This window comes from Scyliorhinus canicula, chromosome 9 (assembly GCF_902713615.1).
Source record: "Scyliorhinus canicula chromosome 9, sScyCan1.1, whole genome shotgun sequence".
Classification (NCBI taxonomy): Eukaryota; Metazoa; Chordata; class Chondrichthyes; order Carcharhiniformes; family Scyliorhinidae; genus Scyliorhinus; species Scyliorhinus canicula.
Genome location: NC_052154.1, coordinates 182,312,313 through 182,335,074, shown reverse-complemented (window position 1 = coordinate 182,335,074; position 22,762 = coordinate 182,312,313). Strand labels below are relative to the sequence as shown.

The 22,762-nt window shown below is 45.7% G+C and overlaps 1 protein-coding gene across 1 annotated transcript in view; it reads left to right on the top strand.

The window, feature by feature from the left end:
• Positions 1 to 22,762, top strand: part of c9h11orf49 (chromosome 9 C11orf49 homolog) — a 348,746-nt gene that overhangs the window by 59,464 nt on the left and 266,520 nt on the right. The window contains exon 2 of the mRNA XM_038808282.1: positions 19,245 to 19,347. Coding sequence (XP_038664210.1) covers positions 19,245 to 19,347 — 103 coding nt within the window. The remainder of the gene's footprint in view (positions 1 to 19,244; positions 19,348 to 22,762) is intronic.

Sequence of the window (22,762 nt, the reverse complement as noted above, 5' to 3'; positions counted from 1 at the left end):
TTAACAAGGTGAGGAGTGATCTAGCCAGGAAAAAATGGACTCAATGACAGGAAAATTTGTAATGGAATGATGGGTGATCTTTGCGGAGATGCAGGTACAGGTGAGGTACATTCCAATAAGGGTGAACTCAAAGCCAGGGCGGTGCTGGATGACACAGTAGTTCAAGAATATGATGAAATTAAACAAAGGGGGTTATGTGATTTGATGACAGGTAAATCGTTCAAACAAAAACCAGGTCCATACAGTAGATTAAAAGGGGAAGCTAAGAGAAAAATAAGACTGGCAAAGAGACAATATGAGAATAGAATGGCAGTTAACAAAGGTGAATCCAGAGATCTTCTATCAGAATATAAATACCTGATGAAATGTATCCCAGGACATTGTGGGAGGATAGGAAGGAAATTGCCGGCCCCTTAGCTGAGATATTTGAATTAACGACAGCTACAGGAGAGAACATAGAACAGTACAGCACAGAACAGGCCCTTCGGCCCTCAATGTTGTGCCGAGCCATGATCACCCTACTCAAACCCACGTATCCACCCTATACCCGTAACCCAACAACCCCCCCTCAACCTTACTTTTATTAGGACACTACGGGCAATTTAGCATGGCCAATCCACCTAACCCGCACATCTTTGGACTGTGGGAGGAAACCGGAGCACCCGGAGGAAACCCACGCACACAGGGGGAGGACGTGCAGACTCCACACAGACAGTGACCCAGCCGGGAATCGAACCTGGGACCCTGGAGCTGTGAAGCATTTATGCTAACCACCATGCTACCCTGCTGCCTGAAAACTGGAGGGTAGCAAATGTTGCGCCCTTGTTTAAGAAGGGCTGTAGGGGTAAGCCTGGGAACTACAGCCATACATTTGTAGTGGGCAAGTTGTTAGAAGGTATTCTGAGGGACCGGATCTACAGGCATTTAGACAGGCAAGGGCTAATTAGGGAAAATCAGCATTGCTTTTTAAGGGGAAAGTCATGTGTCACAAATTTGATTGAGTTTTTTGAAGGAGTAACCAAGAAGTAGATGAGGGCAGTGTGGTCGACGTTGTCCACACGAACTTTAGCAAAGCCTTTGACAAGGTACCGCATGGTAAGTTATTGAAAAAGGTTAAATCTCATGGAATCCAGGGTGAGGGGTGAGGTATTTGATACAAAATTGGTTGTGGAGGGTTGTTTTTCAAACTGAAGGCCTGTGACCAGCGGTGTGCCTCAGGGATTGGTGTTCGGTCCACTGTTACTTGTTATATATATAAATGACTTTGATGAGAATGTAGGAGGCATGATTAGTAAGTTTGCAGATGACACCAAGATTGGTGGCATAGTGGATAGTGAAGAAGGTTATATAAGATTGCAGCAGGATCTTGACCAATTGGGCTAGTGGGCCGATGAATGGCAGGTGGATGGCAGATGGAGTTTAATTTGGATAAATGTGAGGTGATGCATTTTGGGAGATGAAATCAGGGCAGGACCGACTCAGTTAATAAAAACATGAGAACTAGGAGCAGGAGTAGGCCATCTGGCCCCTCGAGCCTGCAGCGGTTCAAGAAGGCAGCTCACTACTACATTATCAAGTTCAACTAGGGATGGACATTAAAATGCTGGCCGAGCCAGCAACGCCTACATTCCATTTTTTTTTTACTCCTCTTGGTTCTTGTGTACTTGAGTGTATTTCTTGAGTATTTTAGTGTTTTAATACACATCTCCCTGTTTGATTATGTGAATGGATGTCTTTAACAAAAGTCCGCATGTGTGTGTGACGCTGTCAGAAAAAACCATCATATTTGCATCACGCACGCTGATAACAGCTGAGAAGGGATATTCACAGCTAGACAATGAAGGTCTCGGCAGCATTTTAGCTGTGAAGTGGTTTCCTCAGTATCTTAATGGGCGTTTATTCATCATATGTGCAGATCAGAAGCAATTGATGAGCCTTTTTAGTGAGTCGGGATGCATTCCTCTCACGGTCTCAGCGAGATTACAGTGCTGGACTCTCACATTGTCAGCCTAACATTCCAACATGTACAGGGCTGGGAAGGACAGTGCAAACGCAGACACTCTGAGTCGGCTTCCCTTACCGAACATGCCAACCAATACAGTCTTTCCTCAGGAAACAATTTTCTTACTGGAACAACTTGCAAATTCTTCTGTGAATACCAAACAGATTAAACAGTGGACGGACAGGGATGCTGTCTTGTCCCGGGTGAGAAGATTCATTCTGTAAGATTGTCGTCCTGTTATCGAGATGAGGAACTGAGACCATATGTGAAACGCAAGGATAAACTGAGTGCGCAGGATGGTTAGGGTTCCAGAATGGTCGTTACATCCCCTGGTCATTTGCAAGTCATAAATGAAGTCCATGAGGCTCATCCGGGTACCTCCCCAATGAGAGGTTTAGCAAGGTCGTACTTTTGGTGGCCAAAAGTGGGTCAGGACTTGTAGATGCCATGAGCATCACTCCATCTATGGGACTGGCCTCACCAACCCCTGGTCCTGACTTTATGTGGACTTTGCAGTACCTTTTACAGATCATGTGTTTCTCGGAATGTGGTGATTAGGGGATTTTCACAGTAACTTCATTGCAGTGTTAATGTAACCCTACCTGTGACACTAATAAAGATTATTATTCCCTCATTTCCAAGAACCATCTCCATCTTAAAAGGGAGACCACTAATGTTTTAACTACGTTCCCTAGTTTTAGTCTTCCCCATAAGAGCAAATATTCTCCCAGTATCCACCATCTCAAGACTCCTTGTTTTTTACTCTGTACCTCTATTTCTCAAGACAAGAATCCAAAATGCCTTTTTATCAGCCTTCTGAACTCACTTTCGGAGACTTGTGTACATTTTCGCCCACAACCCAGGTCTCTCTGCTCCTGCAAATTCTGAATTTTGTGTCATTTACCAACTGTGAAATTATGCCCTGTACATAAGAACATAAGAACTAGGAGCAGGAGTAGGCCATCTGGCCCCTCAAGCCTGCTCCTCCATTCAATAAGATCATGGCTGATCTTTTGTGGACTCAGCTCCACTTTCCGGCATGAACACCATAACCCTTAATCCCTTTATTCTTCAAAAAACTATCTATCCTTACCTTCAAAACATTTAATGAAGGAGCCTCTACTGCTTCACTGGGCAAGGAATTCCATAGATTCACAACCCTTTGGGTGAAGAAGTTCCTCCTAAATTCAGTCCTAAATCTACTTCCCCTTATTTTGAGGCTATGCCCCCTAGTTCTGCTTTCACCCGCCAGTGCAAACAACCTGCCCGCATCTATCCTATCTATTCCCTTCATAATTTTACATGTAAATATGTAATGGTAGGGAGTTGTGGAGAGTTACAGAACAAAGAGATCTAGGGATACAGGTTCATAGCTCCTTGAAGGTGGAGTCGCAGGTGGACAGGGTGATGAAGAAGGCATTCGCCATGCTAGGTTTTATTGGTCAGAATATTGAATACAGGAGTTGGGACGTCTTGTTGACCACACATGGAATACTGGGTTCAGTTCTGGTCACCCTATTATAGGAAGGATATTGTTAAACTAGAAAGAGTGCAGAAGAGATTTACGAGGATGGTACCAGGATTTGATGGTCTCAGCCATAAGGAGAGGCTGGATAGGCTGGGACTTTTTTCCCTGCAGCGTAGGAGGCTTAGGGGTGATCTTATAGATGTCCATAAAATAATGAGGAGCATAGATAGGTAGATAGTCAATATCATTTCCCAAAGGTAGAGGAGTCTGGAACTAGAGGGCATAGGTTTAAGATGAGGGGAGAGATACAAAAGAAACCAGAGGGGAAATTTCTCCACACCGAGGGTGGTGAGCACCTGGAATAGGCTGCCAGAGGCAGTGGGAGAGGGGGGATACAATTTTGTCCTTTAAAAAGCTGTTAGACAGTTACATGGGCAGGGCGGGTATGGAGGAATTGGGCCAAATGCAGGCAAGGGGGACTAGCTTAGTGATAGAAACTGGGTGGCATGGACAAACTAGGCCGAAGGGCCTGTTTCCATGCTGTAAATATGTATGACTTTATGACTCTATAAATAGTAAGTGGGCCGTAAACGATGGAGGAGGTCCTATAGGGGACAAAGAGGGTGATATATACTTAGAAGCACAGGACAAGACCAGAATACTTAATGATTACTTGTGTTTACTAAAGAAGAGGATACTGACAAAATATGAAATGAAAAAATGAAATGAAAATCGCTTATTGTCACGAGTAGGCTTCAATGAAGTTACTGTGAAAAGCCCCTAGTCGCCACATTCCGGCGCCTGTCCGGGGAGGCTGGTACGGGAATCGAACCGTGCTGCTGGCCTGCTTGGTCTGCTTTAAAAGCCAGCGATTTAGCCTGGTGAGCTAAACCAGCCCCTGATATATTGTAGAAGCAGGGCCGGCTCAAGGTACCGGCAACTCGGGCAGTCGCCCGGGCGCCAAGGGCTAGGGGGCGCCATCAAGGAGTGCGGGTCCCGCGCATGCACAGTTGGGCCGGTGCCAACCAGCGCATGCGCGGTGGCCGCCCTCCCTCAGGCCGCCCCGCACAAACATGGCGGATGGATCCAGGCTCGCCGGTGGCCACTCCGCCCCCCCCCCCCCCCCTCCGGCCACCCCCCTCCGGCCCCGGCCCCCCCCCCCCCCGGCCTACCCCCCTCCGGCCCCCCCCCCCTCCCCCCCTCCGACTTCCCCCCGACTGCCCCCCCGCCTCCCCCCTCCGGCACCCCCCTCTGGCCCCTCCCCCCCCTCCGGGCCTCCACCAGTCTCCTGCCACATCCCCTCACACACCCAAGGTGATCTCGCACCTAGCCACCTCGTGGCTTGCCAAGACCTATCATGCGCCCCTCTTCTCCTCACCCCACACAAATCCTTATGGTCTCCCCCAGTATCTACTCTGCTCCTCACACTCAAGACTGACACATGCCAGAACTCATCCCCATGTGAACTGGCAGGACTCTCGCCTGCAGTCTCCTCATATGTCTCATTGCAGGAAAAAGACCAGCATAACAGGCATGAGTTGGCACAGCCAGCCGGAGTCATGAGTGAGTTCAGAGACCTTATGCCCTTCAAGGAGAGAGCCCTTGATTTGGCTGGGGCCAAGCTAGATTGTACCTGCATGGGGCGAAGTGAGGGAAGCATACAAAAGTGAGAACCCTCAAGATACACAGTCATTCCTCAAGCCTCACGTGAGTAAGCATTGTACCTTCAGTTATCCCCTGTGGTGCACTATTGCCAGCTCCCTTCCCTTGCAGGGCAATTAGTCGAACAGCCAGGACCATCCTCGTTCCCTTGGAGATATCGAACACGAGCAGCTCTGAGAGACACATCTTGGGCACCACCATCAAGGAGGCGTCACAACTGTCACCCCCACCCTCCAGCAGTGCAGATACTCACACTTCAGCAGGATTACCTAGTCGGCAGGCTTCTGAGTCACTCACTGGTGCGCAACTCACAATCGAAGATTCATTGGGATGTCTCAGGGATCTGGCATGTCGGAGCTCAGGACTTTGCTGAGACCCTGGCTGATGATGTGTGCCTAGGTCCGGTCGGCCCAGAGCTGCTAGAACTCCATAACAACAGCTCTTCTTGGATTTCAAGGCCGACTGACGGGATCCCATCGTCTTCTGGCTGAGGAGATGGTACTGTCACTCCCACGCATCGAGGCCAACACTGCGAGGGTATCATCTGCAGTGGAGACCATGGTGCAGGACATGCACTCCATGACAGGCGATGTCCGCTCCATGGTTCAGCTCCTGACCTCCATGACTGAGGACATAAGTTCTATGATGCAGGACTGCAGCTGCATGCTGCAGGCACTAGAGTGAATCCACACGTGTATTGGAACAGAAGATGGCGAGGTTTCTGAAACTCATTTCAGCTGTCCCTCTATCCCTTCGAGGAGCACAGGGTTTCCTAAGTACCCGAAGGGAAGAAGATGGGCAGGAGCACAGCCTGTGGCCTTCCACCCAGGGGACTCTTGGGGAGTTGCCCATCTTCTACCAGTAGTCAGGCAGTGGGGCAGAAAAGAAATAAGGAGATAGAAAAGGCATGAAAAAAAGGCGATATCACAATAATCATGGGGGGACTTCAATATGCAGGTGGACTGGGAAAATCAGGTTGGCAGTGGACCCCAAGAAAAGGAATTTGTTGAATGTCTAAGAGATGATTTTTGGAGCAGCTTGTGGTGGAGCCCACTAGGGAACAGGCAGTTCTGGATTTGGTGATGTGTAATGAGGCAGACTTAATTAGGGAACTTAAGGTGAAGGAACCCTCAGGGAGCAGTGACCACAATATGTTAGAATTTACTCTGCAGTTTGAGAGGGGAAAGCTGCTATCAGATGTAATGGTATTGCAATTAAATAAGGGTAACTACAAAGACATGAGGGAGGAGCTGGCCGGAGTTGATTGGAGAAGGAGCCTAGCAGGGAAGACAGTGGAACAGCAATGGCAGGAGTTATTGGGGGTTATTTGTGAGGCACAACAGAAATTCATCCCAAGGAGGAGGAAACATGCTCAGGGTAGGACAAGGCATCCATGGCTGATGGGGGAAGTCAAGGACAGCATAAAAGCTAAAGAAAAAACATACAGAGTGGCGAGGGTTAGTGGGAAGCCAGAGGATTGGGAAGCCCTTAAAAGCGAGAAAATAAGTGGTGAAATATGATGAAATATGAGTGCAAGCTAGCTAGTAATATAAAACAAGATAGGAAGAGTTTTTTTCCATATATAAAGGGCAAGAGAGAGGCAAAAAAGACATTGGACCACTGAAAAACGTGGCTGGAGAAGTAATAATAGGAAACAAAGAAATGGCAGAGGAACTGAATCAGTCTTCAAGATGGAAGACACCAGTGGGATGCCAGATCTCCAGGAAAATCAGGGGCACAGGTGAGTGTAGTGGTCATCACTAAGAAGAAGGTTCTGGGAAAATGAAAGGTCTGAAAGTGGAAAAATCACCTGGACCGGATGGACTACACCCCAGGGTTCTAAAAGAGATAGCTGAGGAAATTGTGGAGGCATTGGTGGTGATCATTCAGGAATCACTGGAGGGTCCCAGAGGACTATAAAGTGGCTAATGTAACACCGCTGTTAAAGAAGGGAGGGAGGCAGAAGATAGGAAATTATAGGCCGGTTAGCCTGACATTGGCCATTGGTCAGATTGTAGAGTCCATTATTAAAGATGTGATCGCGGAGTACTTGGAAGTGCATGGTAAAATATGACTCAGTTAGCACGACTTTGTCAAGTGGAGGTCATGTCTGAAAAATCTGTCGGAGTCCTTTGAGGAGGTAACAAGGAAGTTAGACAAAGGAGAACCAGTGGACATGATCTATTTAGATTTCCAGAAGGCCTTTGACAAGGTACTGCAGACTGTTAAATAAGTTAAAAGCCCATGGTTTTAATGGTAAGATCCTGGCATGGATAGAGGATTGGCTGGCTGGCAGAAGGCAGAGAGGGGGGATAAAGGAGTCTTTTTCAGGATGGCAGCTGATGACTAGTGGTGTGCCTCGGGTCGGTGCTGGGACCACAACTTTTCACAATATATATTAATGATCTGGAAGAAGGTACTGAAGGCACTGTTGCTAAGTTTGCAGATGATACAAAGATCTGTAGAGGGACAGATAGTATTGAGGAAGCAGGGGGGCTGCAAAAGGAATTGGACAGGCGAGGAGAGTGGGCAAAAAAGTGGTGGATGGAATACAATGTGGAAAAGTGTGAGGTCATGTACTTTGGAAGAAGGAATTGAGGCATGGACTATTTTCTAAATGCTTAGGAAATCAGAAGCACAACGGGACGTGCAAGTTCTTGTTCAAGATTCTCTTAAGGTTAACATGCAGGTTCAGTCGGCAGTTAGAAAGGCAAATGCAATGCAATGTTAGCATTCATGTCGAGAGGGCTAGAATACAAGACCAGAGATGTACTTCTGAGGCTGTATAAGGCTCTAGTCAGACCTCATTTGGAGTACTGTGAGCAGTTTTGGGCCCTGTATCTAAGGAAGAATGTGCTAGCCTTGGAAAGGGTCCAGAGGAGGTTCACAAGAATGATCCCTGGAATGAACAGCTTGTCGTATGAGGAACGTTTGAGGACTCCGGGTCTGTACTCGTTGGAGTTTAGAAGGATGAGGGGGTATCGTATAGAAACTTACAGGACACTGCGAGGCATGGATAGGGTGGACGTGGAGAGGATGTTTCCACTTTTAGGAAAAACCAGAAGCAGAGGGCAGAATCTCAGACTAAAGGGACAATCCTTTAAAACAGAGATGAGGAGGAATTTCTTCAGCCAGAAGGTGGTGAATCTGTAGAACTCTTTGCCGCAGAAGGCTGTGGAGGCCAAATCACTGAGCGTCTTTAAGACAGAGACAGATAGGTTCTTGATTCATAAGGGGATCAGGGGTTATGGGGAGAAGGCAGAAGAATGGGGATGAGAAAAATATCAGCCATGATTCAGTGGCGGAGCAGACTCGATGGGCCGAATGGCCTAATTCTGCTCCTATATCTATGGTCTTATCTGACACCTCCCTGTGAGCGACACACATCCAGCCCTGCACACCGAGGAGGGCAGCACTGTAACACCCGTGCAGCCCAAATATAGGCCCGGACACTCAAGGTCCAAGCTTCCCAGGGGATGCCCTCCAAGGTCACTGCATGCAACAGGGTGTGGAAGGCAGCAGGCCCCCTCAAACTCAGTTGTAGATCCTGGGGATATGATGTGGCGATGCCAGCGTTGGACTGGGGTAGGCACTGTAAGAGGTCTGACAACACCACGTTAATGTCCAATAGGTTTGTTTTGAATCACTAGCTTTTGGAGCGCTAGCGATTTGAAACAAACCTGTTGGACTTTAACTTGGCGTGGTCGGACTTCTTACTGATCCAGGGGATACACCTAGACGTAGTGGGAGTGTGAGGAAGAGCAAGGAACAATCGATACCTAGTGGCCACAATGTGAACCTAGACACCAGGAGAGGTAGGTCATCATTGTAATAGAGCCCTGTATTAAACACCGCTTTATTCACTTACAGATCTTCCACCCTATCATTTCATGGCGCCATGCTCCCCAAACCCCCGTTTACATCTCGGTGGCATATGCATGGGCCAAATAGCAGCACTGTGTCTTTCCCACCTCCATCACTGATGAGTCAGGACGCATAACCTCGGAGGGGGTTGCAGTAGCTGAGATAAGTCATCCAGCATCTCTGAACCCCATGATAGGCCTGTTCATTGGCAGGACGTGTTCAGCTCGCTATCAGGCAGGAGACAGACATATCGTTGACAGGAGCATCGCGTTGTCCTCAATGCAAGTCATCACCATTATCCTGCAGAGTCTGACCAATGGCTTTCGCACCCTGCCCACGAACGTAGATACCATCACGAGAATCTACTGCTGGCTCCATGTTAGTTTGGTGTTCGACCTCATGGTGCCAGAGCTGTTCACTCTCTTGTCCTGGTCGTCCCCGAACCAAGAGGCTATGAGGCATCCGTGCAGGCACTGGCCATCACTGAGATTCTTCCTCCTCCTCAGTGTTTTGACCTTGGCCACCCTCCCCATCTGAGGACATGTGTCCCTCTCCCATCTCCTCCTGGTCCAGCTGGTCTTCCCTCTGCAACGCCACGTGTGGAGAGCGAAGCAGGCCACAATTATTCGGGACACCCTCGAGGGCTGTATTGCAGGGCGCAATGGCAACCAGTCCAGGTGCTGGAACCGCATCTTGAGCAGTCCAATATCTTGCACGACCAGCGCACGCGTTAAAGCATGAGACTCATAGCGAGTCTTTCAGGTGTTTGTGCCCTCCGCACTTGCGTTATCAGCCATCTCCTAGTGGGTAGCCCCTGTCCCCAAGGAGCCAACCCTCCAGCAACTGCTCTCCCCCTAAAATAAAGATTAACGCCCACATCTCTTGGGGGCATTTAATGAGGAGTTGGAGAAGGGGAGCTGTGAGAGACAATGATGCAGGCAACGATCACATCGATACCAAAGAAGGGAAAGGACCTGTTGGAATGTGGGTTGTACAGGGCTATATCGCTGTATATTACAGGAAATGCTGGCTAATTTGGTGGCGGGAAGGATGGAAGGTTAAGTCCTGGGGGTGGATGTGGAGTTCCAAACAGGCTTCGTAAATGGCTGGCAGCTTTCTAGTAATATAAGGAGTCTGTTGAACGTGATCATGACCCCGTCGAGAGCCCAAGTACCAGAAGTAGTGGTGTCCATGGATGCGGAGAAGGCATTTGACTGGGTGGAGTAGCAGTACCTCTTTGAGGTCCTGGGAAGGTTCGGGTTTGGGCCGAAGTTTGTGGCACGGGTGCACCTGTTATACGTGGCACCGATGGCAAGTGTGCGGACCAACAACATGGGTTCAAGAAACTTTGAACTGGACAAGGGAACAAGGTAGGGGTGCCCGCTGTTGCTGCTGTTTGCCCTAGTGATAGAGCTAATGGCAGTGGCTCTTAGGGTGTCGACAGAATGGCGAAGTCTTCCGAGGGGATGAAGGGAGCATTGGGTGTCGCTATATGCAGACGACCTACTGTTGTATATTTCAGATCCGCTGGAGAGCATGGAGAGGATCATGGATCTTTTGGGGAAACTTGGAGCATTCTCGGGATATAAGCTTAGGGAAAAGTGAAGTGTTCCCGGTGAATGAGTTGGGTCGGCAAGCCAATCTAGGGGGGATGCCATTCAAGGAGGCCAGAGACAGGTTTAGATACCTAGCGATTCAGGGAGTGAGGGAATGGGCGATGCTACATAAATGGAACCTAACAAAGCTGGTGGAGGAGGTTAGGGAGCATCTGAAGAGGTGGGACACATTGCACTTGACTCTGACAGGAAGGTCCAAGTGGTGGAGATGAACATTTTGCTGAGGTTCCTGTTCATATTCCAGATACTTTCGATCTTTGTACCGAAGGCCTTCTGAGTATGATTATCTCAGACTTTGTATGGGCAGAGAGGTGCCAAGGGTTAAGGGGACCCTGTTACAGAAGCAGAAGGGAGGGTTGGCGTTGCCAAACCTGCTGCATTATTACTGGGCGGTGAACATGGAGAAGGTGAGACGGTGGTGGGAAGGAGAGAGGGAAGAATGAGTTAGGATGGAGGAAGAATTCTGTGTCCAAGGGGGTCCAGCTTGATTAAGGAAATTAATTCACACTTGGACCTTTCAGATCTTAACAATGTAATCCCCTTGTATGTAAAAGTACTTTGCCACAGATGCAGAATAGATGATTATATTCTCAGCAATGGGTGTTGCACATGAGCAGGTTCTACTTTGTGCCGAGAGATGTACCTTGCTGTTTTGTTTACAAGAATGATGCATAGTGGAAGCCTCCAGACAGCTGCTGTAAGAGTTCTAATGGGCAGGAAGGAAATCTACACCAGTGATTAAATAGAAATGTTAAGGCCTCTCCAAATGGTCGCTTAAAGGGAGAAACATGATAAGCTCAGTGTAGACCGAATCCTGTTACTCTCCAGTGATCCTTCAAGATGTGACTAACAATATATTCAAAACACACAGAAAGATTTTCAGGATTATAATTCCAGTTAGAAACACTTTTCTGAGACTGCGTTGATTGCTGTTATTTGCTAACGCCGCTTGTCTCTGTCACAGATATTAAGCCTGTCATGTATGCTGCGATTGTCAGTCAGTCTTGTTTTTCAAATCGTGTTCTTTTTCTCTTTTCCAACTGGCTATTCTCCACTTTTGTCTTGAGCCAACCGCATTGCACAAAGTTTCTTCTTCAATTTCCTCCCCAATCGATATCCATTTAAAATGAATTGTAGACAACCTCAGTCGTCCCCCCCCCCCCCCCCCCCCCCCCAACATTGTCCTGGACAAATCACTTTGCCAGTTCCGCAATCAACTGCAAATAATAATCCGAAAACGTTCAAATGTTAGCAACTCAAACAAAGCAAATTTTCACAAATTAGCCATTAAACCCAACCCATGCTCCAGATGCTGCTGCAGCCCCTTTCTCAATGCATGCCCGACATACTTCACCGGCCTTTGTGCGGCCCAGCCTCCATTGTACCTAGACAAAGCACAACTGTACTATTAGAATTAATAGACGGAAAGTCGCGGGGAGCCTGCTCTGGAATTCCTGGCAGCCAAAGCTCTTGGATTTCGAAGATTATCCACATGAGTAACTCCACCTGCTTTGCCTGTGAATGTGAAAATGATGGCATTAATTAATTTTTTGGCTACTGGATTCCTTCCAGGCACTGGAAGGTTTTTTTTCTTTCTTTTCAGGCATCACCGTGTCCACATCCATTCATAACATTGTTCTGAAGGCTCCCAATTCCACACAAGTGCACGGAACAGGTGGGGATACAGCTTAGGTTTTAAAACACCAAATTTCCAGAATTATTGGTCGCGACTGACTACGCGTATGTGGCAGTGCGCGTGTCTGCAGTGAACCAGGAGTTTCACTTTCCTTACACCTGCCCAACATTGTTTCGAGTGGGGATAATACCTGCCGTGAGTATGTGGCACCTTTATTCCTGGCTTGTTCCGTGCCTTTGTCTCAACTTCAGGAATTCATGAGCACATCGTACAACACACAAAACGCTGACAGAAAATCCTTGCAGCCAGACGCACAGTAACACCAGCAAATGTAAAGTTGGCCATTAATGTGCTCAAACAGTGATTTTGATACTCTAACCTCGTGGAGGTGTTTTATGGTATTAGTCACCCAGTTATTTGTCGTTTCGTTGAATGTTTTATTATCTTGACATTTGGAGGGCTATTTACTGATACAAGAGTTAAGTGGTTCCGTTCTGTGACGCGGGATGAGGAGAAAGCCACACTGACGGAAGGGATTTGAGAAAAGTTCATTTGCAGCCACACTGAGCAGTTTAGGGAACGGTGCCAGAACAAAGTGATTATGCCTGTTCATTTCATATCATCTAAACCCGCCCACCGAATCACTCAGTGCTGAATTATGTATCTGCATCTACCTGTTTATTGTAATATTGACCTTCATTCATTAGAAATTATCATTTAGCTATTGAATTCTACCTGCAAACATTCCTGTTAATTCCATCGTCAATCCACTTAAATGTAGACGCATTCTCTTTCATTAATTTTTCCCCCATGTTATATATTTGTGCGTACAGTGTACTGATTTGTTTTAGCTCTTGAGGCCAAATAGTTTCTTATTGAATGCCCAGGTATTTATCTTTGAGCCTCCAGTGATCCCCTTGTGGCAGCGAAGGGAGGCGAAGGGACAACTCTAACTGAATGTGCAATGTTGGTTGCGCAGTTGCTGGGAACATCAGAATCTTGATTGTGTATTAAGGGCTCCTGAACTTTGTGGTGATATGCTTGTGAATAATACTGCATGCACTCAGCAATACGACCTCCCACCAGCAGGTGGTGTCAGACATCAGTCATGTGACATCCGACTATCAGCAGATTGTAGTAAGGCGACACAAGGACAGTCGCATATCGGGTAGTTCCAGAGCAACCTAGTCTGTATAGCATTCTGTCTGTTATCCTTCCACATATTAACTAATAAATATCATTCTAAGTAAGTCATCAGCAGTTCATGGAATCATAGAATTCACAGTGCAGAAGGTCATTCGGCCCATCGAGTCTGCACTGGCTCTTGCAAAGAGCACCTTACTTAAACCCACACCGCCACATTATCGCCGTAACCCAGTAACCCCACCTAACCTTTTTGGACGCTAAGGGCAATTTAGCATGGCCAATCCACCTAATCTGCACATCTTTGGACTGTGGGAGGAAACCGGAGCACCTGGAGGAAACCCACGCAGACACGGGGAGAACGTGCAGTCACCCATACTGGGAATCGAACCTGAGACCCTGGAGCTGTGAAGCAACAGTGCTAACCATTGTTCTACGAATCATTGCAAGGACAAGACAACAGAACACAACAAACTTGAGGTCACTGTCTTTAGGTGGTACATGAGAAGATTTTGTGCGCTGTACTTTTCAATATCATTGACTTGAGGCCCAATATCCTAGTTCTCATGTTCTAACCTTGACCATATTTGCATCTCAGGGCTAAGAATGCACTTATGTACATCTGGAAGCTCTGCCCATCTTCCCTCATAGTTGAAGCCAATCCACAAGTTTTATCAATTCTGATCACAGAGATTCTCGTATAGTTGTCTGCTTATTAGCCTTCAACAGCAGCAACAGCTTGCACTTTAAAGCACCACGAACAACACTTTTTGTCCCAAGGCACTCTATGTTGGGATTGCTACACTGAGCAATAAGTAGGAAAGAACTTATCGGAGATGATTGAAGATGCTCCGGTTTCCTCCCACATTCCAAAGATATGCAGGTTAGGTGGATTGGCTTTTCTAAATTGCCCTTAGGGTCCAAAAAAGGTTAGATGGGGTTACGGGTTATGGAAATAGGGTGGAGGTGTGGGCTTATTAGGGTGCTTTTTCCAAGGGCCGGTGCAGACTCGATGGGCTGAATGGCTTCCTTCTGCACTGTAAATTCTATGATGTTGGACTTTGAGGCTGGTTTTGATATTTGATATTGGGGCTGGGTTAGCACACAGGGCTAAATCGCTGGCTTTGAAAGCAGACCAAGGCAGGCCAGCAGCACGGTTCGATTCCCGTACCAGCCTCCCCGAACAGGCGCCGGAATGTGGCGACTAGGGGCTTTTCACAGTAACTTAATTTGAAGCCTGCTTGTGACAATAAGCGATTTTCATTTTTCACTTTTCATTTCATTGAGGAGACTAATGAAGATGGGTGAGTAGGTAACAAAATGAAGAGGTTTATGATGGACATCAAGAGCGGAGATAAAAATCTTTCTGACAGAAGCAGCAAATGAGAGCTCACCATGCATAGACCATAGACCATAGAATTCCTACCATGCACAATTAGGCCATTCCGCCCATCACGTTCGCACCGACCCTTGAATGAGCACTCTATGCATGCCCATTCCCCCCTATCCCCTTAACCCCATAATCTAACCTGCATATCCCTGGACACTAAGGGACAATTTAGCATGGCCAATCCACCTCACCTGCACATGTTTGAACTGTGGAAGGAAACTGGAGGACCCGTAGGAAACCCACACAGACATGGGGAAAATGTACAAACTCCACACAGACAGTGACCCAAGGTCGGAATTGAACCCGGGTTCCTGGCGCTGTGAGGCAGCGGTGCTGACCACTGTGCCGCCCCAGATTTTGATATTATAAATTTTTTTGGAGAAAAGAATAGTTAAAACTTATAAATATGTGTGATTTGGTTTGTAAATGCTACTTCTTAAATTTGAGTCGTCACCTGGAAAATGTTCAGAAAAGCTTATTTTGGGATACAAAGGAATGATTCTTTCTGAATCAGATTATTTTTCAAAATCACAGTACAGTGCATCCCATATGTAGTAGTAAGAATATCTTGCACCAACATCAGCCTTGATGTTCAAATATTTAATTATTTCTTAATTAGATATGCTACCGTTCAGCCAGGGACTGTTAACATTTAAAGAGAAGTCCGAGCATCACACCTTAATAGAACCACACAAGATTACATCTTTTTTTTCAACAAAACCAACATTATTGTACATAAATTAATTAAATGAAACATCCATTATTTAACTTAATATGGTTTATAACTTTGTATGTTATGCTCCCAAGTTTACTTCTTGCTTAACCCAAGAACCTTAAAGTTATTTACTCTCGTAGGGAACAACCTTAAATGCCACAGTCTTCCAGAAACTTAAATTCTCCTCAGTTTCAGCTATTTTCAGAGGTAAGACTTTCACCTACTACCTCTTTAACGAGGATGTTTCAGTCCCTTGTTCTGGTAACTTTTTTGATATTTGCAAGCTAACTCTGTTGCTTTTTTTAACCACAAGACTTTGTGAGGATTACTGTAGACTGTTACACCAGTTTCAAACTGGGCAATCTCTTACAACTTCTGTTCCTTTACAAACTTGAAACTATAATTCGGCCTCACCAAGATTTCACATGGTGAATGATGAGGTTAGTTTGTTACTCTGCTTACGATGCAGGTCCATCTACCTGTCCTTTACTTTGGCTATCTCCTCTCAATAGGCTGTACACTGCATGAGGTCCAAACTGCAACTAACTTTCTCAACAAGTATCTAGATGAAGTGTAACCAGATACATTTCCTGAGCTCCACCAATCTCCACAATGAGCTAGCCTGTTTTGGGATGTACTCTAACCAACTTTTAGATTAATTCTTCTTCTTTGACCTAATGAGGTCCATTTCTTCTATGATCTGATTAAGTGAATAGATTGCAAAACCTTTCAGGGTTCACTAAATTTTTCAAACTACCGCCCCCCCCCCCCCCCCCCCGCTGTTATGCCGTTCTTCTATTCTGACCTTTTAAACCTACAACCTAAATGTTATATTCCGAAAACAAAAGGTTATGTTGTAAAATACATGAACTAGATATTTGGAGCAGGTACTGCAGCTACACCCAGTTTTAAGTATTCTCGAATAGAGTAATTTTGTTATTAAGTATTGAAAAAAATAGTGCCTTTTATTATTTCTAAGTACTGTCCCATTATAAAACCGTTGGGACATTTTTTTTGGAACTGTCTATACAGTTACTGGCTGGGTGAATTATTGAAAGTACTATTTCCTCATTCTCTCGGACATTTGGTTCGGGTTTGTGTCTCGCACCTTAAAACATGCTTCTATTAATAGCCGGGAACATGTTCCTCTGGATCTGTGCCAAGGATTCTGCACGCTCCACACAGGAACGGCCAGTGGCAACTCACACTCTCACTCATCGCAGGAACGTTGACCAGGACCTGGATTTTTACTGCGATAAAAGGGAGAGAGAGAGAGAGCACGCTGAGTTTGCCCCTCCGAACCCTGTGAATCTTGCATCAATGCTCTTAATGCAGCTTACTTATTTGCGCCTATCTAGACCCACCTGCTCATCGGCTTCTGCCTCAGCGACAGCCATTCCAATTTATTTTTGAGCAATGGGACAGTTACTTCCTTGGTGGCAAGTGACTGCTCATGTCATGTTGATGTAAAACCATATGTTGCCTCAATCGATGTCCTGCTGCTACCTGCTGCAATGCTTGTGGTTTGTGCTAATTTATGTTGTGCCTCTTTGATCTCCAGATGGTTCGTTATTCGATAGAAGAAATTAATATATTAATAATATGAAATTACAACACCCACGTTGAGCTGTGTAACGATGGGGATTAATGCAGCACCATATTTTTTTTTACTGTATTCTGAATATAAATCAATTTAAATTTATTTAAAAAACAGCTGCGGCCAATCGTGAAGAAAATAAATCTTCACATAAAATAACGAGTGAGCATGGCCCATAAATTTACTTGAGGAAAATGAAAGTTATTTTTAAACCTGGTTTTAGCAAATTATTTGTTAGTTTTAACAACCTTGGGTCAAACATTATAAAGAACCACATCTGTAGCCACGACTCTGAAACAAATAGTTCATTTCAAAAGTCTCCACCCCAAACTCATATTGATAACAGTGAAAATAAAATCTAAAGTCTCCAGTCTCACCCTCCACCTGATCTGATTAGGTTGAACTTTGCATCATGGAATACCATAACACAGAAGGAGGCCATTGAGCCCTTTGTGGCCTGTACTGGCTCATTCATGGAGCCAGCCAATTAATTCCACTCCCCATTGCCCTGATAGTTTCTTGTCCCTTCAAGGATTTAACAATTTTTAAAAAAATGTTATGATTGACTCTGCTTCCACTACCCTTTCAGACAATGTATTGCAGATCCAAACAACTTGCTGAGTGTGTGCTAAGAGTTATACCAACAACCAATTTAAGATTATCAGTCGGCCTTACAATGTGCCCACATACACTTGCGACAAATATTCATATGCAGGGATCCGTCCTCTGCAGCCAAAAGGAATATGTCCAGGCATTGTGCCTTTTTTATATTGAACTATTGTGGGGTAAGATAGTTCCCTGGTGCATTCTCCATGGCAACACTTCATCTAATCTACTTTGGTGGCAAAAAACGGGAAGGCAGATTATTATCTGAACGGTGGCAGTTTAGGAAAAGGGGAAATGCAACGAGACCTGGGTGTCATGGTGGTACAGTCGCTGAAGGTTGGCATGCAGATACAGCAGGCGGTGAGGAAAGCTAATGGCACGCTGACCTTCATAGCAAGAGGATTTGAGTACAGGAGTAGGGATGTCTTGCTGCAGTTAAGCAGGGCCTTGGTGAGGCCACACCTTAAGTATTGTGTGCAGTTTTGGTCTCCTAGTTTGAGGAAGGACATTCTTGCTGTTGAGGGTGTCCAGCGATGGTTCACCAGACTAATTCCCGGGATGGCAGGACTGACATATGGAGAAAGACTGGATCGACTGGGCTTGTACTCACTGGAGTTTAGAAGAATGAGAAGAGATCTCATTGAAACATATAAACTCCTAATGGGACTGGACAGGCTAGATGCTGGAAGAATGTGTCGATGTTGGGGATGTCCAGAACTAAAGGTCACAGCCGAAGAATAAGGGGTAAACCATTCAGGATTGAGATGAGGAAGAACTTCTCACAGAGTATTGTGAACTTGTGGAATTTTCTACCGCAGAAAGCTGTTGGGGTCAGTTCATTGGATATATTCAAGAGGGAGCTGGACCTGGCCCTCGCAGCTAAAGGGATCAAGGTGTATGGAGAGAAGGCGGGAGTGGGACACTGAAATTGCATGATTAGCCATGATCATATTGAATGGGATTACAGGCTCGAAGGGCCGAATGGCCTGCTCCTGCAGCTATTTTCTATGTTTCGATGTTTCAACGCTGGTTTCTTTGCATAGAATCATAGAATCACTAAAGTGCAGAAGAAGGCCGTTTGGCCCATCGAGTCTGTACCGGCCCTCTGAAAAAGCACTCTTCCTAGACCCACACCTCCATTCTATCCCTATAACCCAGTAACCCACCTAACCTTTTGGACACTAAGGGGCAATTTAGCATGGTCAATCCACCTAACCTGCACATCTTTGTGGGAGGAAACCGGAGCATCCGGAGGAAACCCATGCAGAAACCGGGAGAACGTACAAAATCCACACAGACAGTCACCCAAGGCTGGAATCGAACCTGGGACCCTGGTGCTGCGGTGCAGCAGTGCTAACTACTGTGCCACCGTGCCACCCTGCAGAGACTCGGCCAAATCAGATTTGGGTAAGAAGTAAAGTAGAATCATCTGAGTGTGATTTTTGTTTTGTCCAGTGAGAATAAACATTGTTTTGTAAATTTAGTTATAGTAATAATGCTGAAGGGTTAGTTTAATTTGATTGCTACAAATACCTTCTCTTTCAGGCCAGACCTATGTTTTAACTTACATCGAAGATGCAGTGAGTCAATTACTGGAATTTAAGGAGGAGTTCAGTAAAGTTGGGATTGCCAGATTCCTCGCTGAGTAGTAAGTACAAAAATACCTTTAAATAATGATGCTTATTGGAACTGTAATTATTGATGAGTTATTGATGGGAAGTCAGTTAGCTCAGTTGGCTGGATGGCTGATTGGTGATGCAGAACGACGCCAACAGAGCGGGTTCAATTCTCGTATCGGTCCTAGTTATTCATGAAGGCCTGGCCTTCTCAACCGTGCCGCTTCCCTGAGGTGTGTTGACCCTCAGGTTAGCAGTCCAGGGTCCCGGGTTCGATTCCCTGCTTGGGTCACAGTCTGTGCGGAGTCTGCACTTTCTCCCCGTGTCTGCGTGGGTTTCCTCCGGCTGCTCCGGTTTCCTCCCACAAGTTCTGAAAGACGTGCTTGTTAGGTGAAATGGACATTCTGAATTCTCCCTCTGTGTACCCGAACAGGCGCCGGAGTGTGGCGACTAGGGGATTTTCACAGTAACATCATGAGAATGCAAGCCTACTTTTGACACTAATAAAGATTATTATTATTAAGTCACCACCAGTCAGCTCTCAATGGGGAGAGGAGCCAATGGTCCTCTGGCACCTTGGCAATATTTAGATTATGGATGAGTCAATATGCAAAGAATTAACTTTTAAACTCAAATGATGGTTCAGTTAATTAAATAACAGACATTTGCTTTGGTTTATTAAACAAACATGAAGCTAAATTGAATCTCATGCCTGATTTATGATGACTGTTTTAAGATAACCTGTTGATATATTTTACAGCATTAACTACCATATAAAGATTCCAGGTGATTGCGCCTGGCAGAGTTTTACTGCAAGTAGTGTGATTGTCTTTAGTCCTGGCCACAAACTCAATTACCTAGCCACCAACTCATTCCCTCTCTCTGGTAACTCTTGAGGCTGAACCAGTCTCTTCTTTTTAAATTTAGAGTACCCAATTCATTTTTTCCAATTAAGGGGCAATTTAACGTGGCCAATCCACCTACCCTGCACGTCTTTGGGTTGTGTGGGCGAAACCCACGCAAACACGGGGAGAATGTGCAAACTCCACACGGATAGTGACCCAGAGCCAGGTTTGAACCTGGGACCTCGGCGCTGTGAGGCAGAGTGCTAACCACTGTGCCGCCATGCTACCCTTGAACAAGTCTCTTCCCAACCTTAACCCCGAGATGAGCTTTTGATCACATATCTGTGCCATCACTCAGACTGTCTATCTCCACCTCGGTAACATTGCTCAACACCGCCCCCGTCTACTCATCTCCTGCTCAGACTCTCATTCACACCATGGCTAATTCTAGACTTGACTATTCCAAAGTACTCCTGTCCAGTCTCCCACATTCTACCCGTAGTAAACTTAAGGCCTTCCAAAGCCCTGCTTCCTGTCTGTTAACCTGCATCAGGTTCCGCTCACCCGTCACTCCTGCGCACATTAACCTAACTTAGCTTCCCTTTCAGCAACCCCACCATTTTTAAATTTGTGCTTGCAAATTCCTCCATGGCCTCGGCCCTCCCAACTCTGTAGTCCCTCCAGCTCTACAACCTTCTTCAAGATACCTGTGTATACCTACTTTTGAACATGCACAATTTTAATCACTCCACCATTGGTGGCTATTTTTACAGATGCGAAGACTGCAAATTCTTGAATTCGAAATCTCTTTGCTCCTTTAAAGCACTCCTCCCCCCTCATTGACCGAGCTAGTTATCTGGCCCCGGTGTCATAATCTTCGGACCTGTATCCTTGGGTGTTATTTAAGTACAAGCTGTTGTTGGACTAATTTATGCTCCAATGCTAGTAATTTTCTCCCCGTGTTTGCGTGGGTTTCACCCCCACAACCCAAAGGATGTGCAGGGTAGGTGGATTGGCCATGTTAAACTGCCCCTTAATTGGAAAAAAATAATTGTGTATTCTAAATTTAAAAAACATACAATGTCTGTAATTCATGTCAAAGTTAGATGTGTGATAAGTACCATATGTTTAGCAGCAGCATTTTACATCTTTGAAGTTCTAAAGGGCTCTTTCAGTCCTCCTAGCAATTTAAAATAAACCTGTTCTGGTGCAAATTAAAACTGAAGTAATATTATTTTAATATTGATTTTCAATTCATGATGTCAGTTTATTTTATACGATACTTACGATATCCATACATGCAGATAATGATATGAACATTTTCATTGGTAACTCTCTCCAAACACACAGATCAGAAGATTCTAGGTTCTTCCACCTGATCCCTTTCTCCAATGTCACCAGCTAATTTCCCCTCGCTACTACCCTGCTGAAAGTATTAATTCTGCGTCCATTTTCCTTTCAGTGGCTTGTCCAAATGGCAAAACATGATTCACAAAACCTGATCATGAATCTTCTCAGGGTATTTACCTAGATGGGAGCAGAAGCGAGTTTTCCTGCCACCAATCCCAAGACTCATCATCTCTGTCTTCACAGACTGACATTAGCTCTCCACCCCCAATGTAACAACAACTTGCATTTATTCACCACATTTAATAGGAAATAAAGTCTCGAAGACTTCATAGAGGCATAATCAGATTAAAAGTTCACTGAATGAAAGGGGTCTTTAGGAAGGATGGCTAGAAGATTGGTCAAAAGTGATAGATTTAATGGGGGTTTAAAGTTGGGGTGTGGGGGGAGAGACGAGTGATGATGAGAAAATGAATACATTCAAAGTCCTTTTTTCCAATCCTTTCACTGTGTTGCCTCACTCCATTACTACAGGCTCTCCCATTATCAGGTAATTAATATCTCTCCACTTTTATAAACCTATCCTTTTACTGAAGAACCCTCCAAATCTCTGCACCTAGTCCACAAGGCAGACTTGCATCTGTTCCCATAGTGTGTTTTACCTGGAGCAGGTTATTTGCCTGTTGCCAGAGGATTACAGCTTGAAGTGTATCCATGGCAGGCGGTAGGAGCAGGAGAGACTCTTGGTCAGCCATGCTTGATGTGGAGTGGTGCCCCTCCAGCTATAAGTCTGTAGCGACAGGATAGCGGCCTGTTCCAGGAAGGACCTCGCTATGGGAACAGATGAAAATCTGCCTTGTGCAGGCACCACTAGGTAAGAGAAACAACAGCAAAACATGCGTGTGCCGAATGGATGTTGAATCAGGACAGGAAAGAATGGGTGACCAACGGTTTGATTGTAAAGCTGAGTTTTGAAGGCATTTCTAAAGCAAGAGGTGGATTCATAAGAAGGCGGAATTGGTAGAAATAAATGTCCAGGCTGAGTGGTGACACAGAATGGAGGAGATTGTGGAGGGAGGGTGGGGTAAAACCGTGAAGAGACGTTGGGATATAAGTACAAAATCTCATTACTGTTGTCATAATCTGGTTTCACACTTGAATATTGAAAACTGGGTGTTAAAATTATGGATGTCTTTTCTGATCACTATGAGTGATGGAATTGGAAAGCCCAAAGACACCCTCAGGTAAGCAATGA